This window comes from Crocodylus porosus, unplaced genomic scaffold (assembly GCF_001723895.1).
Source record: "Crocodylus porosus isolate Cpor-Errol unplaced genomic scaffold, CroPor_comp1, whole genome shotgun sequence".
Taxonomy (NCBI): domain Eukaryota; kingdom Metazoa; phylum Chordata; order Crocodylia; family Crocodylidae; genus Crocodylus; species Crocodylus porosus.
In genome coordinates this window covers 62,723,270-62,738,120 of record NW_017728931.1, presented here as the reverse complement: position 1 = coordinate 62,738,120, position 14,851 = coordinate 62,723,270, and the positions used below count along the sequence as shown (strand labels likewise).

General features: G+C 42.2%; 1 protein-coding gene across 1 annotated transcript; it reads left to right on the top strand.

Annotated features, from left to right (window-relative positions):
* Window positions 1-740: 740 nt before the first annotated feature.
* MRPL42 (mitochondrial ribosomal protein L42) lies at window positions 741-10,251 on the top strand. Its single transcript, XM_019545241.1, has 6 exons — window positions 741-810; window positions 1,472-1,653; window positions 3,642-3,699; window positions 4,808-4,892; window positions 7,672-7,835; window positions 10,059-10,251. Exons 2-6 carry the CDS (start codon window positions 1,569-1,571, stop codon window positions 10,102-10,104), a joined length of 438 nt encoding a protein of 145 aa, XP_019400786.1. The 5' UTR covers window positions 741-810; window positions 1,472-1,568; the 3' UTR covers window positions 10,105-10,251.
* The last annotated feature ends 4,600 nt before the right edge of the window (window positions 10,252-14,851 follow it).

Here is a 14,851-nt window from a genome sequence, read left to right as displayed (position 1 = left end):
TAAATAGTTTAAACAGGGACTGTAGATTTTTATCCTGGTACTTGGATTAGCTGCTGTGACCCCTTTTCTTCAATGGGCTCTTTACTTGTTCACTTCCCCCAGCACTGACACCCACCACCCTCTCTTCCCCCGCCCCCCTGCCATGCAGTGCTCCCTGCGTGTCCTTACGCAGCGTGTGATGGCGTGAGCTCTGCCCTGGAAAGCTTGTGCCACACATGCTTGTATGCACATAAACACACATGCCTAACCAAAGTATATACTTGTGTGTTTGTGTATGAATGTGTATGTGTGTGTGGATATATATAGATATGTGGGTACAGGTGTGTGTGTGGATAGATATGATGTGTGCATTTGCGCACATTATTCAAATATGCACATATACACGTGTATGTGTGTAGGTATACACCTGTGCATTTGTGTATGTGCATGTGTAGTCCAGTGTGTGCTTCCCCCCAACCCTTTGGCTAGTCTCTCTGTGTAATGTCTGAATAGGCCCCTCCTCCGGTTGATCTAGGACCTGCCCCCGCGTTGCTTCCCCGCCGGGGCCCGAGGCGGGTTGCAGGAGTCGTCGCCGCCGCCACCCCGCGCCGTTGCCGGGCAGTGCTGAGGTGTCCGTAGGCGCCGCCTTCCGGCCGAGATCGGAACCTGGGCCCTGCGGCTCAGTTCGCGCGTGGAAGGGGGATGGGGCGGGGCGGCCGTGCCTCTGCCCAGGACTACATTTCCCAGCGTGCCCCAGGGCAGCCCCGGAGGCGCCGGAAGGGGGTGTCGCGCTGCTTCCGGTCCCGGGGTGGCGGCGTGAGGTTGACCCAGGTAGGTGCCGGGCCGGGCGGTCAAATCCGCTGGGCGGCCGGGGGCGTGCCCGGCGCCTTCTGTGTATCTGTGTGTGCACGTGTGCGGGAGCCGCCGGCTCCACCCCGTGACTTTGAGGGTGGGCGATGGGGGTAGGAGACTAGTGGGGGCCTTTCGGCCGCGCCAGCCCCGTGCAGGGACACGAGGGCGAGGACCACGAGCTGGCCTGGGTCCGCCTGACAGGACGGAGGGGTGCCCTTGGCAGCCAGTCATGGCTTCCCCCTCCACAGCCTTCCAGCCCGCTGGGAAAAAATGGCTTAGGCTTTATTTTTAAGGCTTCACTGCCACGTCCCCATGGTCGCGGGGTGAAGGCCCTGGTTCAAATTTTTAACATCAAATGAAGAAACCCTGGGTGGACTGGCTGAGCCTGCAGCAGGGAAGTGTTTCCCAGCTGCAGCTGCCATGGAAACCATGCTTTGTCCTCTCCACATTCCTGTAAAGAGTAGTTCTTTCCCACAGAAAAGGAATATTGTTTTTACCCGGTCAGTAAATGCAGGCTAGCGCGGGTGTTTGTGACCAGCATTCGAGAGCCCTCGTCAAACTGCACAGTGTAAAACACTCTCGTTCTGTAACTTAAAAATCTCTGACTTCCAAGTTGCTGATCTGTCAGTCTCCTGAACAGTGATGAAGCCTGCTCTTTCAGAAGAGTGACCTGCAGTAGAAAGGATACCATCTCTCTCAAGTACTTCTCCAGTAGCCATTTTCTGTTGGCTTGCAGCATGGCAATAGCATGGAAGAGGGCTACAGTGTTTGGCAAGATGTGGCTGCGTTTAGCAGCATTCACTAGACAGGCTACAGTACAGAGTAAGTAATGTTGGTATATAAAAACCTTATATTTAAAAGAATAGGAATGTTTCTAAGATTTTGCTGTTAGCATTTAGTTTGGAATACGATTCAAAGCAACACAAACCTGGAGATGATTGTTATGTGTGCAGACAGAAGGGCCATTTCTAGCTTGATCTGGCCATGAAAAGCAGTTCATAGCTGTGACCAAACACCAGTATAAGCTGCACAGCTTTGAAAATGGCCAGTTGGGTGAAATCCTGACCCCTCATTGCATGAGGTATCTGATAAAGATGTTACAGAATGTAGTGTCTTTTGTAACTTGTGTTTGTGGATGTCCCAGCCTGTCTGTTCTCAGACTGAGGTGGAGGGGAGAGGGAACAGAAGGAATTCAGTCTGGGGGGTTTTCAGCCCCTCCCTGCCACAAGGGTGGGGCAGGCGTATTGCAGCTCCCCAAGGTTGGGGGCTTCTAATTCACCCATCTCAGCCTTCACACCAGCTGAGGAGCCCCAAGAATGAGCTCTGCCTGCTGCCTTTCCCACCCCTGCCCCCATTCTGAAAACAGCCACTGCTATGGGAACCTGGCTGTAGGCTCCCAGCCCCAGCTAGATTCCCCTCTCCCCTGGAACCAACAGTGAACTTCTGCATGGCCCAGAATAACCTTGTAACTTAGAATGCTTTGCAAAAATCAGTCTGAGGTGCAGCTGGGACCTGCACTTCTGTCTGCACCCAAAATTGCAACTTAGTAAAATTAAATATTACTCATGGAGAAAATATTCTTTGGTGAGAGATTTTTTTTATTTGTTTAAACTTGATTTTCCTTGAGGTGTCTAGTGTCTGCCTGTCAGCTGTATTTGTTATGGGCTTTCTGCCTGATTATTTCTTGGGAATATAAGTCAGCATGTGAAGCAGAGGAGCAGTAAAGTTCCTCTGTGCTCTGGTGCTCTTCATTTTGGGCTCCCTCCAAACTATGCTGGCAAAAGGCAAGTTTTGACAGTAAAATCTTGCTTAGTAAACCGGGCTGAGCTTTTGGTGTTTGTGCTGACTGCTCTAATACTATGTGGGAAGTAAGATACTTGTTTTTACACATTTACTCTTTTAGTAAGAAATGAAATTGTTAGATTAGAAGAGCTATGGGCAGCTAGTTTTTTCATAATCCTCTTCAGAGACTAGTAAGAAATGTGGGACCTTTATTCTTTGGCTAATTTCTCATGATTTTATGTATATCTAAGTACAGTTTTTATGATATTAGAATAATGTCTTGAAAAGGCCTTTATTTAAAAATAAACTTCAATTCAGTTTACTGTTATGCAGGCTTTTTGGTGAATAATCCTCAAAATGGCAGCATACTGAAGACATAAATTGTGAAAAGGAACTACAGATGTTGAAGGGTCCATGACACGAGCTATAGAAATTATGAGTTCTTATCCTGTAGTCTTGCCAGACCTCACAGAAAATAACACTGCACTAACCCATTAATTACCATTGAGCAGCATACAACAGGAGGAGTAAAGAAAGGTTTTGCAACAGCAGCAAAAAAGGAGAATACAATTTTATACTATACCAATACAATTTTTTTTAAAGGAATACTTGGAATTGAGTGTTGTTTATAATGGATAACAAACTGTTAATATAAGAATATGTCTGCATACGATAATGTTCTTTTTTGATCATAAAAGGACCTTATTTAGGGATACAGGATATTAATATGGTTGGCCTATGTTGTTTTCATACAGCCTTTTCAGTACATATCCTTATGCTGTACTAACTCTTGGATACCATTTCCCTGATGCACATTTCTAAAGTACCAGTGGGATAGTATCACAATAAGATTGAAATACTGGTGAGGCGATTCAGGTGTCTAAAACTGAGCAGTTAAATGTAAAATTGGATCCAGTCATCTCTGGTCAAGAGCTTGCTTAATTCAAAGAACAGATGTAAATTTGCAGGTCTGACTTTAGCTGCAGGTTCACCGGTTTTCATGTGAGTTATATTATTTGTTTTTACAGATGGAGCTGTGCAGTGTGCTCGCCATAAATATTCATTGGTCCCAGAAGACTATAACTGGTACATACTCAAAGCTATTTTTATTTGCCGCAGACTTTTCTCTTGTCACCTTTACTTACAGATATATTTCAGAATAATTTGCTCTGCCTATTCTTTACTTGTGCTAATTTCTTTTATAACAGGCTGAAGAGCATGATATTGGTTTAGTCATTTTCAGAAGAGCTTCATGGTTAGCCATAATATTACAACAAAGTGAACCAAATGAAATGAATTTATTGTCATCTTACTGAATCCAAAGAAGGCCTCAATGCCTTTACTCATGTTTGGTAGTTCTGTCAAAAAGACTAGAAGAGTAAAATTTAAGTGTGGTCAGCTTATCTGCTGCTTCTCCATTTTAAAACAACATTGTGACACTTTCATGCTATAGTTTGCAGAAGCTCTGAGTAACAAAAAGTAGGCACTAAAATTCTTATACTGAGTATAAAGACTCAGTGGGAAAGGAAAGAATAGAATAGAGATCAGCCCCTCTGATTGAAATTACCAGGATCTAGAGAGGAAAGATAAAACTAGCACCTCCCTTCCACCAGCTTTAACTTAGTGTGACATCATGCATGCCAATTTTTACACAATATGAAAGATAGTCTGACAATCCTACTTCCCTTTCCTTTCCACTGTATTAGAATTAGAGATTGTGGATTTCTTACTAACCATCTGCCCCTTTGACTTCACTGGTACGGGACTAACAGCTTTATAACTCTGTATCTGTAGTTGCTTACGTGTTTTATAGATTTTTTCAAGCTTTCTTTCAAATGCTTTTAGGTGGGAAAAATATAGTAACGATGTAGAGAAAAGGAAGATGGCTAGAGACTATTCTACACTTCATCCTTCTACTGAGTACAATTTTCAGGGGTACCTAGGCGACTCCAGACCATGAATTATACTGGCTTTTAGGCCACTAAATCACTCACCCTGCTTGGAAAAGTTTATGATCTAAAATTTAAAAAAAATTGTACACCTAGTTATGTACCTTCAGTAATGGGAACCTTTCAACATTTAACTGGTCAGTGGGTCTGTGACAGATTCTTCAGAGTGCTTTCTCCTCAGGGGTGGATCATAGAAGAATTGGGGGATAGGCTGATCACAATGACTTTTCTTTATCTTTTTATAGCAAAGTGGACCTTGCCTTGACTTCAGACAGGAGGACAATTGTCTGCCACCATCCTTCAGTTGAGATTCCATATGAGCATACAGAAGTGAGTTCAAATTTCAACAGTTGTTTTCCTGTTCTTGTGAAAGCAAAGGATTCTTACTTGAATTTTGCATTCTTTGGGGCTGTTCATTTATTTACCTTTTTATATAGCATATCACAACACTTTATTACACTATCCTTGTGATGTAAATTATGAATTTTATTACCACTTAAGAGATCTTCCCCCCCTAATTTAACTGGTATGATAACTAAGTGTTTGGATGCTGTGGCAATGGATGCAGTTTATAAGCTTGGCTAGAACACGCCAGTACACTCTTCCAACCTGCTATGGATTCTTTGTAAGGCTTTAGCAAGGTCTCTACTTCTCATTGCATTACAGTTTCTGTCTGAAATTCACTCCCATGAATGCAAGCAGTACAAATCATATTCTGCTTATTCCATGTACCTGTAGCTGTGGTGAAGAAATTTGTATTCAAGGGAGAACAGGCAAGAATACTGTTGAGCTCTCCCGTCCTTCTGGCACCTTTCAGATTCTGTCCAGGACTCTGCAGGAGCTAAACTGCATTCAAAATGTGTTTGAAACGCATCCTTCTTTCCAATGGTTGTGTCCTTTGTGTCTTCCTTGCATTCATTCAACGCTGACATTAGTAAAATAGATTATATTAATGTTTGTTTGGAGTTTCATCTTCCAGTTGTCAATACTAGCAAAATGATGGATTGCAAAGCTTTCTAGGGCATGGATGCCTTTTTAAAAACTTGATTCTAAGAAATATTAAAACACTTTTATGGTAGTGTAAGAGTAGTGTTTTAACCATGTTGGTCCAGAAATTGTGCAGAAGGCAGGGATTTCTTAGCATAATGTCTTTTATTGGACCATGTATGAAGTTGGGCATCATATTAGCACCTTCCTCTGCTCCTCCACTTCTGCCTCACTGGTCCCTAAGCCCTTCTCCCTCAGGTAGTCTGGCCCAGACCCCAGGGGACTCACCGGTCTAGGTCCTATCACTCTTTTCTTCTTAACACTCAATGCCTTAAAGCAGGGATGGGCAATTATTTCAGGCTGATGGCTGCTTGCTGAGTTCTGGCAAGCCATCAAAGGCCACATAACAGGCAGCCAGAGGCAGATAAATATTCATTTTCTAAATTTTTTTAGGAGCCTCATGGACTAGATAGAATGGACTGGCGGACCGCATCCAGCCACATTTTGCCCGCCCCTGCCTTAAAGGCTGCATTTCTGGGCTCAGACTGCCCCTAAAGCCATGCCCGTGCCTTACAGGTGTCGATAATCATTTATTTCAATGGGCTCTCAGCCCCAAGTCCAATCTCTTGTTTCTCCACTCCCTTATATTTTCAAGTCCTATTCCTCTCAGACGCTGGGCCCTGGCCCTGCCTCCAATACTTTCAGGCACTAAGTCTCTGGCCCTGGTTCCTGCCTCCTCTAGCTATTTCTGCAGATTAGGCCTGCTCCAACAGGCTCAAACCTCCCCATGCTTCTGTGACACTACAGGGACCTCTAGACCTCCCTTTATTAGTCCCTTCCTGATCCTCCAGTGAGAAAACAAACTGAAAGTCTGGCTCCCATCTTAACACAATGCACCCTGCCTTGGGGCAAAAAGGAAACAAGAGTATGCTGTCTGCAACTCATACAGCCCCAAGTCAGGTAGTCCTATAGCTGGCAGTAAAACTAGCCAGTCTTGTAGGGCAAAGGAAGCCTGCCAGAGCAACCCACTCCGGGGCTTCTCACCTGAAAGTTCAATACCCTACCCAGGTTCCTTAGCCTTCTCTCTCTGGCCCCATCTTTGCGAGTGGACTCCATTCCTCCTCAAGGCTTCCTACAGTCACTCTACTTCCTGTTCCTCTTCTACCTTCCTCCCTTCCAAGCAAACCCTTATCCCTTTCTTCCCATTATGACCTATGGACAATAACTTCCTGGTCCTCAGGTGCTAGTTTTTCCAATTATGGACTAGCAGTGGCTCCTTTCTTTCTCCCTCTCACCTGCTTTCTGCCTAGCATTTCTTATTTCATCTGCTTATTTACTCACCCAGTGGCCAGTTACAATGAACTTGATCCTGTTTCATAACAAGCACATCAGGCTCCCTGTTACAGACCAGCTAGGTAGAGTTAAGACAAGCTTTTGAATGCAAAATGAAGAATGTCTTGCACTCAAAATCTTGTCTCACTTTAACCCCGCTATGCAATTGGTCCAATAAAAAAGATATCACCCTAAGAAATTCTTGCCCAAAACACCTATTAGTAACTTTTAAATAAAAGTAGCAGCATTGGATCTTAGAAAGCAAATTGTAGCCCAGGGGGAAAAAAAATCCTTATTGTTTATAGTGCTGGCTCTACCTAAAGTGTCCTCTTTAGCTCAGTGTTTCTTTATATTAGCTGATATACAAACAGATAAGAAGAGAAAGTTGCTTCTCCAAGGAGCTTGCCTTCTTGGGGTGGTGGTCAAGGGAATACAACATGTAGGCAGAGCAATTGTAGTGATGATCTATACATCTTGGATGATATTGGTGACCTTTTGGGATTAAAAGATCTAGCAGAGGAAGGGATTTAAAGGAGGCAGACGTGTGGACTGGACTGCTTCTGGAACCTAGTGCAATGGGAGGGGAAGCAGCCTCATCTTTCAAACAAGTAATCTTGCTGAAATCCCAGGATTAAAAGTTGGCTTGAAAGAAAAAACTGGTTGTGGTTTTTTTCAGCAGCAGCAGATAGTAGTGTTAAGTACAGTAGTGACCTCTTGATTTTTTTTTCAAACAAAGGAAAGAATGCAAATTTATTAATTCAAAAGTAGCATGTTGACTTTGTTTTCCTAGCCTGTACCACGACCAGACCCAGTGAATAATAAAGAAGAAACACACGATCAGGTATTGAAATCCAGATTGGAAGTGAAGGAAATGAAGAATGATAAAGGTCTTACAATAGAGGAACTCAGCAAAATGTTTTACACAACAAAACATCGTTGGTATCCTGTGGGACAGTAAGTAATTTCTCTCATTTTGCTGGGGTCATACAGAAATGAGACTGTGGTACTGATAATAACAGCATAATTTATTAGATGAGGCATAGAACTGTTTAGCATCTAGACCATTAAAATAATATATGTAGCACCACTTAGGTGCATGCAAATATTGTTTATGGAAAAAATTTTAACTTAAAAAATCTTTGTTGGCCTTCTGCCAAAGTGGGTATTTGTGTAGAAATGTTAAGAGTGATTTTGTTTCTTTCCACATCTAATGAGAGAGTTCCAGCACTTGCATTGTACAAATGAAATTAGTTCAAGAGACTTTCTTATGTAAAATCTCTTTCAACCTAAGGTCAACACCATACTTTGATTAATACTCTTGAGAATTCTTTCTGCATTATCTGGTCCTTTTGAACCCTATAACTTTTGATGATAAAAGTTTATAGACTGCTTCATAGATTTCAGAAACAGCTGGGATTTTTTTTTAGAGCCTCATACTTCTGTGAAAAGCCTCATACAGGCCCTTCACCCAGCCAATTACAGGGAATCTGTAATCTGTTATGACAGTGGTGCTCGACCTCTTTCCCCTGTGGGCCAGATGGGCAGTGCCCAGTCTGTCCATGGGCCAGATCCAGCTGGTGTCCCCAATCTGGCACTTGGGACAGGCATGGCATGGTCCTATCCTACCGTGCAGAGGGGCAAGGGGCAGCCTGGTCCAAATCCAGCCATGGAAAGGGAAGGGCTTGGCCTGGCCCCCAGCCGGTGCAGGGAGGGGGCATGGCCCAGCTTCAACCTGCTGCACAGGGCTTGGAAATTTGGCAGTTGGGGAGCGTGGTGGTATTGATGGCCACTGCTCCCCCATCACCAAATTACCCAACCTGTGGGAAGCCCCATGGACCAGATGCCGTGGCTGCATGGGACATATTTGTTCTGCGGGCTGAGGTTGAACAGCCATGTCTTATACCTAAAGCTTATGGAGGAAATACTGCTGACTGAATTAAAATGTGGAATTATCTGTGGATGCATCTACACATGCAGCAGATGCAATCCAGTTAACTCCAGAGCACTTTGAGCTGGTGTACACTGCACCTGGGCTCAGCATCTACATGTGTCTTGGGAGCAGAGCAGCCTCAGGCTGGCAGGGAGAACCAGGGGTCAGCCCTCGGCTCGAGGTGGCAGCATTGGGCACCAGAGGGGCTGGCTGGGGCATGAGGGTGCAGAACCTGTGGAGCCTTAGCTGGTCCCCACACTTCGGCACCCTCAGGCCCCAGCCAGCCCCTGTTACCATACTATCTTGCAGCAGAGTTAGTTAATTTACTGCGCCTAATACTGGTGCAGATGTAGGTGGTGACACTTTACTGTGGAGTTATTTAGTCTACTCCGTACTAAAGTGTATGTGTAGATGCACTCTGTGTTCAGCTGCACCACTGGAGATGAAGCCTACAATAGCTTCAGTTACATGTCTTCTTTTATCTGGCTTCTCGACAATTGAGATGTGAAGCAGATTTTTATTAAAAGTCAGTCATTCATGGCAAAGCACATACGGGATTAAATGAAAATCTATTGTAGAAACCTGTTCCAGCTGAAAATTTGTTCTCTCTCAATAAGCAGCAAAACTTCTCCCTTGTCTTATGATTTGATAACTTGAAAAGAGGGACTTACTCGTACTTCTGGTTTGTGTGTCAGTTGGAAAGATACTGTCAGCTTGAATTTTTAAAAATGGTTTGTTTTTTAAATGTGTGATGTGTTAGACCATCCTTTAAATAGTAGACTCTGTAGTATTCATTAAGAATGGAAAGGTTTGATATTTATAAGGACCTTTTTAAGGAAGGGAAAAATGACCGTAACATTTACACTGCATATCACAATGCTTCTAATTTTGGGACAGACAGTTTTTATTCACTAATTGCTTTTGGTTTGAGTGATCACAATTGGTCACTTGTAACTAAAGGAAGTACAAAATTCAGAGGGATGTAAACTTTCAAGTTAACTTTGAATATCATCTGTTGATTGTATTCCTGTTTTGCTACTGATATAGCAGTAGAGAGGGTTGTGTTTTTTACATGGGTAAGATGTCCTGAACATTGGGATAAATATAATGGGGTATGTGCACTTGCTGATGTATATAATCTGCAAAGTACTGGCTACAAACAAATCCTGACATGAAAATCCAAGAACAGCATTTTTTTGTTTTAACCAAATTATTTTTTCACTGCTGCCACTTTTTTTTTCTTTCAGGTATCATAGACGGCGCAAGAAATACAGTTTTCCTAAAGAAAGATGATTAAGAGGGTATACTTTTTTTTTTTGTTATGCCTCAATATCTTGTCATTAATCATTATTGGAAACAAGCTACAAAAATGCAAGAATTCTGCTGATTTGTTTCTAAATTAAACTATTATATCATTAAAATATTTTTTTCTAAATTAAATTTGTTTCTGAAATTATTGTGCTGTAACTGACTAGGAGGGAAAAGAAAAACCCATAACTTAAAATGAGAAAATATTTTAACACACGGAGGGTGTGTCTGCACTTCAAAGGACTAATGCATATATACCCCACACTGCATGTTATGTAGTTGTTGGAGTGCTGCTGCTTTGGTGTTCCTTGCTGTGGTCTTTTTGTTGTGACATGATCGGTGGCTGTGTGTTTTTAAGTCATGGAAAATGCAGGTCTGCTGAACAACAGGCAGGAAAGTTGTGATTAAAATCCGTCAGAATTCAAGGCCTAGCACTAGTAGGATATTTGTGAATAGGAAAAAAAGTTCAAGATGGAAACTCCTAGTCACAGAACTTATGCTGCAGGCTTCCTAGAAAACTAGTCAAATAATAGAAACACATTTCCTTGAATAGGTGAGATGAAAAAATATTAGGCTGCTACTGCTGCTCACGATTCAAAGCAACGCCAGTCTTCCAGTCACTACGTTATACAAGCCTTACTGGCTAGCTATAGTTAAACCTTGGTTCCAAGACATAATCGCACACTTCCACAACTGCGAGAAGTTTCCCAGTGTTAAAAATATTATGCTGTGTAAAAAGCCAGCATTCCATAAGAACATATTTAAGAAACATGGGATGTATTGGTTGTAGCTTAGTGAGGGCTGCTTAGTCACGTAAAGCGCATGGGACTTTCTGAGGTGTCATATAGAGAGTCCCTGCCCTTTAAGAAGCACTTCACAGAGGATCAAAGTCTGAAAATGTTGATGTGTATATTCTTTCATACCTAGTTAAGGTGTTCAGAAATGCTCCTGAGTGGTTTTTATATTAAGTGCCCTACAACAGCTGCCACCTATCTCAGCAATATAAGGAGATATTTGCAGGGGTTCCTACTCCTGTAGTTGTTTTAGGCGCCAGTCCTGTATTACGAACTGCTAGTATAGATCCTTGAACCTTTTCAGGTTCTGTTAACTTGAGTGGAGTCATGTTTACTAGATCCTGATGGAATATCAGGCTATTGGTTTCTACAGTAGTTCATAGATTAAAGTAGCACTTAAATGTTCCGAATGAGATCAGAGCCCTCTTGCCTTCCGTGCTCTACAAACAAACATGAGAGTAGCTGCTTTTGAAGAGTTTATAAACAAAACATAATAGGGCTGGGAAGGAAGCGGACAGAGAAAAGTGAAGTCACTTGGTCAAGGTTGCACAGCTGATCAATGGTAGTGCCAGATGCACAACTCAAGTCCTGTCAACATGGCCACAATGCTACTCTGTCACGTTGCCAAGGTGTGGAAACTCGATTTTACTAGACACTGAGTTCAGATGTTTACTCTTTAATTCATTCCAGGCAATGTTCATTTGTAAAAATTGCAAAGTACTGGTTTTTATTTGGTGGGGGGAGAGGGTTGGGGAGGGATCTGGAGAGTTTGTACCTTCTTCCTGAAGTTAAGAGTGATACTTTTTCCCAAAAGACTCATACTTAGGGTGTGTTATAAATAACAACTGATGTATTAATGCAAGTCTGCATGCAAAAAGAAATACCATAGATGTTGTATGAAATTGCAGTTCCTGGAATGAGAATATTAGCAAAAAAAATGTTTCAGTTAACCACTTGAAAATAAATGAAAGAGGTTTCTTTTCTCGCTCCTTTTGCATGTGCAGTGCCATGTCCTACTGGGGAAAATAGTTAAAATAGTAGAAACTATAAGCACACTGAACATAAAACAGGCATCAGTCTGGCTGTTCTTTGGCTTATGCTGGCAAAAATGATTTTCTTGCTAGCAGAGCATGAAGTGGTTCCACTTCCCCTTGCTGCTGTGTAATCAAATTAGCCAGGCTGAAAATTAATTTTATACCAGAAGCGCATTTGGGCAGCAAATTATAGTCCACAGAAAAAAGCATATAAAAGTAGGCTGCTGTGAAAAAGGCTCTGGTATACTTGTGAAAATAGTTGTTTCTTGCTTCAAACACTGAATGACTTTCCTAAGCAGAGGAGAAAGGGGCATTTGGGTTTTTTTACTTGCCATAATAGTATTCCCATCGTATGCCTCTTAGAAGTGAGTGGTATGTTTAAGTTCAGCATTCATAGTCATTCATATTTCACAGGGATGTTGTTATTAGTTTGAGATTTGGATCTTTTGCCAAATGATTTCAGTATCCTGTGTTGCAAAAGTTCATGCTTCCAAATAACAAAGATTGCAAAGGAGGCACTGTTAAAATGGGGTTGTCACAGTAAGAGAAAAAAGATGCAATTAACATAGCAATACTTGGAAACCAATTATTTTCTCAAAATATTGTGTATACCCTCTCAACAAAGAAACTGAAGCCCTATTATTGACTTTCTTCCTGAAACGCTTCTAAGAACTGATTTTTAATCTGTTCCTCAACTACTGTCATCTATCCTCATCTTTTTTAACTTTTATTATTGAACCCAATTTTGTAATTTCATAAAATAACAAATTGAACACTTTAAAAATGTATCCAAACCCATACAATATACAATAGTCAGATATTTAACTTCCATCAACAGTGCTCCCTTAACCCAAATCAATGTCTACAAGCTTGCATTCTTTTCTTTTCTTCCTCTCAATCTCCGACAGTGTTTCAGCTGACATTAAGCTTTTGTGTTTCTTCAGCACCATATAATAATTCACCCCTCTTTTTCCTCAAAATTTTGCATATTACAGATCTCACTTTCTTATCCATCTGCTTTTAAATTTAAAATTTATTCCAAATTTGTTAAGCATAAACGTGTAGAACGTGCACTTTCCTTAACAATCAAAAATGTTTCTCAAACTTTCTGCTTTGGAGACGGGAGAGGGGTTTTTTTGTGCAAATTCCAAGAAATTCCAAGTAAGAAACTATTCAAATTTTCATTGATTGTGTGATACTGTTTCCCAACACTGTGATTCCCCTTGTCAAAATCCCCTGATAAAAACCTGAATTATGTTTGAGATTGCCTTTCACCTTTCCGTTTCCCATTATATCTAGTTTCCTTGAGTGTCTTTCGCCAAACTTAAACTTAGTGTCCCAAGTACTGGATGCCATAGTGATGTGCATTTTAAGAGTAATCTGCATCTTAAGAGCTGGATTGTTTCCAGTTTTATTAATCATAAGTGTCATCCTGGTCCATCTAGCTCAGTATCCTGACAGTGGAAGAAGTGGATGCTATAGGAGGAGACCATCAAACTGGATCTCTCTAGAGTGATCTATCTATCCCCCGTTTAATACCCTCCCATTGTTGGTTTAGAGGTGCCAGACAAAACATCTCCGTTACTGAAGTTACATCTAGTCATGCTTGACCTGCCCTTAAATTTAAAACTGACTCATCTTTTTTTTGGAGTGATTATTTTATCTACATTTTCAATATTTCCTCTAGCTCTTCCCCATCATTTTTTTTAAAATACTACCCAGCATTATCCTCCATTTTTTTTCAAACTTTTTTTACTGAAATCCTATCCTAGTACACTGTGATTTTGCTACCTCTCCCCTTGCATCTCAAATTCAGTGAGTCATTTGAGACACTTTTACAGGTGCCCCAACGCGTTTGGATTGGAACGCCTCGAAGCCGCTTCGATTCGACTGGAGTCTGCTGCAGCGTTCTAATGGGAATGCTCCAGTGTGCTGCAGTGTCTTGTGTGTTCAGCACCCTGCACATCAAAATGGCAGTGAGGGCACTTGAAGTAAAGCTCATCGAACAAGCTTTAGTTAAAGCACCCTCACTGTCAATTCTGAAACATGGGACACTGAAGGCATGAGATGCTGTGGGCGTTTTAATTGGAGCAGCTCTCGAGAGCCGTTCTAATTATAATGCCCTCCCCCACCCCAACCCCGGAGCACTTGTATAGGCACCCTTGGTGGTCTAACATTTTCAATCATGTTGAAATTTTTAGGACTTCTTGCTGTTTTCCAGTAGATGTCTTTGGTTAATATTCTTTATATGATGCAACTAGTACTATCACAAAAGTATTTCTTTTTTTAATTCGCTGGTATTCAGGGGCTAAAACAGGCAACAATAATGTTTCTACTGTGTGGGCTTTTCCCTAACTTTATGATACTTTTGCTTGTTTCTGCTATGCCACCTCATTCTTTCACTCTTTGATTTTTTCAGGCTATATTCTTGTATCAATATCCCTGTTGGATTCTCTGAAATTCAGCTTGATCAGTTTCTTTGTATAACTGATCCTAGACTTCTTTCTGGTTTTCTTCCAGGGGTCAGCAGTCTTTCTAGGCAGTGTGCCAAAAGCACCTGCAACCTCAACATGTAAGAAGATGTTGGTGTGCTCGGGCAGGCAGTGGGGAAGCCTCAAAGGACCCAATCTTTGTTGTGGCAATGCTATCCCAGCCTCTTCCCCACTGTCTGCCCCAATGCATGCGCATTGCTGCCAGCAACAAGCCAGACTGGGGCTCCACAGACTCCAGTGCAGCTGCTTGTAGCCTCCTGGCTACTTGCCACAACCAGCCCAGGCTCTGGGCAGGCCCCTGCCACCCGCAGCAGGAGGTAGGGAGGCTGCAAGCAGCTGCACCAGAGTTCAAAGAGCCGCAGCCCAGCAAGTTGCCAACAGCAGGTATGCACATGCTTCAAGGTGGACAGCA